This window comes from Limulus polyphemus, unplaced genomic scaffold (genome assembly GCF_000517525.1).
Source record: "Limulus polyphemus unplaced genomic scaffold, Limulus_polyphemus-2.1.2 Scaffold689, whole genome shotgun sequence".
NCBI lineage: Eukaryota > Metazoa > Arthropoda > Merostomata > Xiphosura > Limulidae > Limulus > Limulus polyphemus.
Window position 1 is genome coordinate 174,881 of NW_013666299.1, and position 3,797 is coordinate 178,677.

Below are 3,797 nucleotides of genomic sequence, written 5' to 3' on the forward strand. Positions count from 1 at the left end.
AAACTACCTCTAGTTTCATCTACGTGTACATCCGTTTATTAAACTATCTCTCCTTTCATCTACGTGTACATCCATTTAATACACTACCTCTCCTTTCATCTATAAAACGAACTATACTTCAATAATCCTATATATTCATTCATTTTTCATCTATCAATTCACGTACTTCTCCCTATTTACAAATTTCTCATTTATTCAACCATCTTTCTGTCTAAATTGCTTTACCTGTACTGTCTTCTTAATCCTCTGGGACGGGCCTGGATACTCATTGGAGTAGATGTCAGTAAGAAACAAGGAATTTATAAGAGTAGACTTTCCCAAGCCCGATTCACCTGGAACACAAGTACAAAATCAAATTAATACAAACCGATTCACTTGGAATACAAATTAAATACTTAATTTACAGACGTTGAGTAAATTATATTAAAACGATTTTGGAGTCTCACCACATGAGTACGGTCCACGTCTATACGTTCGGTCATGCTCTATCTGACGACCGTGCATCTTAATAATAGCCCATTAGCGTAGTCTCCATTGCAAAAGGCTCTTTCAATAAGGCTGTCATGTCCAAAGCATACCATTTCTCCCTTGACATTTTTCCATAATCCATCTAGGATCCGAAGACTCCTAGTGCATCTTTCAATAGTCCTATCGCATTAGGAAACTTGGCCTGAATGAATGCTTTTATGTGGATTAGCATGAATACTCATTTCATTCTCAAACTACTTGAGATGAGACAGTTGAATGAAAGCCTTATTTTTTGGCCTTGTTTCCGTACAAGGCTGGTATTTCTGTGTTGTTCAAGGAGTCCAGAGCATTAGTCTGGTAGTAAGCAGATTCCATTTTGGCCCTTATTTTCATTCTCCTGACCCCCAACTTGCTCCTGGCGCAATATTCAGCGATGATAATAAATTCTTTCGAAAACGTTTCGCTACATTCCATGTACCACTTTTGGAATTTTTTTTCCATGCACTGGTCGGTAGAAAATGGCACGAGTCTTGTTAACATTATCAAAGTACACATGCACTTCGCCATCTACGTACCGTTCAAAGAAGTTTCTACAATTTGACTTCCTTTCCTGGATATGTCGTGGAAACAATTTATGCCACTTTTCCAGATGGAGATCCTTCTTTATTGTATTGTGCACTGTTGCCTGGGGCACATCGACAACTTTTGCCACTGACCTGTCAGTAGATTCTCATTTGTTACAAGACCTCATACTTTGCTTACCAAGGCTGGGATACGACTTGTTATAGGTCTCTTTCTTGATGGTCTTGGTTCTACAAGTTGATACATTTATTTGTTTTCCATTATCATTAAGTACATGAGATCTCGCAGCCTTGAAAATTTTAAACCTCCGACACGAACTCATCTTTATTATCCTAGTGTATTAATATTTTGCGTCGGAAAGAGCAGTTACACGCACTTCCAAAAAGCAATCAATTCTCGGTGGCATATACTACCTACGAAATGTTTCTATACATGCCGACCCACTGCGAATTTATGTCGACCGTGGTTGTCATTTGATTTACTGGTGTGCATATTCAAAATCGTTTTAACATACAGCACAGTCAGCACACTGTGGACAATCTGATTCACCTGTCAAAAATAATTACACTCTTACTTAAAATACTGTTTTTGTCAAACTTGTAAAAATTAATAAAGATACAAGTTAAGATATCACTTTATTAATTTTAAGATTACTTAGGTTTAGAAAACTAACTAATTTATCTAAGTGTTGCCGTAAACAGTTGGTATGTCTTAATAAAAGTTGGCTATTTTATTAATTTTAAGATTACTTAGGTTTAGAAAACTAACTAATTTATCTAAGTGTTGCCGTAAACAGTTGGCATGTCTTAATAAAAGTTGGGTATTTTTTACATAATAACATGGCGAGAAGTAATCCGTTCTCAAGTAACAGTAACTGAAAGTTAAAAGAAGCACTAGCTGATCGTCTAAGATAATGTAAACAGAAGTAAAACATGCCAATCGTGTATTATAAAAACAACCAAACAGGTACATTGTAAAAATGAAAACTTTACTCATCAGGCAGTTGTGTTACTGTAACGAAACCTATTTAACAGAAGAATAAAACCAAGACAACAATTAACCCCCTAAGTAACAAATGCTGTAAAACAAAGTAGCTAGGAAACTACAGAAGCGAAACCGACTCGTCATTGTGGTTGTTCACCTAACAAACTGATCTATATTCAGTTCACACCTCTTGATGATTATGTAAACATTATAAGATCCTTCCTTCATGTTCGATGATGTCAGTAACATTAACGTACGTCCTCAATAATGTAAAGTTTGTCACGTTCACACACACGTCTTCAATAATATAATACAGAAAAACATTAGTAACAATAATACATACATGTTAACAATGTAAAGTTTGTCACGTACACACACGTCTTCAATAATATAATACAGGAAAACATTAGTAACAATAATACATACACGTTATTAACAATGTAAAGTTTGTCACGTACACACACGTCTTCAATAATACAATACAGGAAAACATTAGTAACAATAATACATACATGTTAACAATGTAAAGTTTGTCACGTACACACACGTCTTCAATAATATAATACAGGAAAACATTAGTAACAATAATACATACATGTTAACAATGTAAAGTTTGTCACGTACACACACGTCTTCAATAATATAATACAGGAAAACATTAGTAACAATAATGCATACATGTTAACAATGTAAAGTTTGTCACGTACACACACACACGTCTTCAATAATGTAATACAGGAAAACAGTCATAAATACACTTTATTAACAATGTAAAGTTTGTCACGTACACACACGTCTTCAATAATGTCAAATAGGATAACGCTAGTCTCAATAATACATACATGTCTTCGATAAAATGATACAGAAATCAGTAACTCGTCGTTAATCTATTGAATAGAAGTTATGCATAAAAAGCACGTAAAACAGAGCACCTTAACGTACGTAAAGAGTTATCACTTCTGGCATAATATAACAGTGCACAAAACTAAAATAACTCAATACTAAAAACTTGGAACATTAAATATTATGCATGTGTAATACTGATTTCTTTATATACGTATGTGTGCGTGTGCAGCACAAGTATAAACCACGCCTACTGGAACATTTTTATCCCAGTTTCTGGTTATAAATCATCACGTTTCTTTAAACCGTGTTAAACAACTGTTGAAATACGATGGTAACCATCTGTTCTGATGACCTGTTAGTTAACCGAAACCGTGGTAGACCTTTGGTAAAAAGAACATTGTCGCTTGCTCTCTCGATATTAAACAAACATTCAACACAATATGGCACAATGGTCTAAGATTCTGTTTCAGCTCACAATTCGCAACAACAAAAAATCTAATACTATAAAACACAGTATGTGTATCTGTCTGTCTCTCGGTCACAATGATGTCATAGCAACTTATTCCGTAATTCATGTAGTTTGGCTGCCTGTCAATTAGAAGCGAGTAATCTACGACTGATCGAAAATTAAAGATATATTTGGACTAAAATTTGGACCTTTTTCGCAATTTGAAAACCTATCTTTGTTAAATCGTCGAATTAGGCCAGAAAGGACGTAAATATACTTTAGTAGATATTTTATACAACATATTAAAAGCTTATTTATTGATAGTGTTGCGTCAGCGAGGTCACGTGACTAGTGTCACGCCCCCTGCTTTCTGGAAATATTTGTACCTTCGTGAATTGTCGGGAGATTACTAGATATAGGGTAGTCTGGTATATATAAGAGGGCGACAACGTGACGAAAGAATAATGTG

The 3,797-nt window shown here is 34.8% G+C and overlaps 1 protein-coding gene across 11 annotated transcripts in view; it reads right to left on the reverse strand.

Annotated features, from left to right (window-relative positions):
* The window catches only part of LOC106459979 (septin-7-like), a 72,836-nt gene that overhangs the window by 14,346 nt on the left and 54,693 nt on the right, over positions 1 to 3,797 (reverse strand). For all 11 annotated transcript variants that reach the window (XM_022386554.1, XM_022386555.1, XM_022386560.1 and 8 more), the window contains one exon: positions 226 to 332. In XM_022386554.1, coding sequence (XP_022242262.1) covers positions 226 to 332 — 107 coding nt within the window. The remainder of the gene's footprint in view (positions 1 to 225; positions 333 to 3,797) is intronic.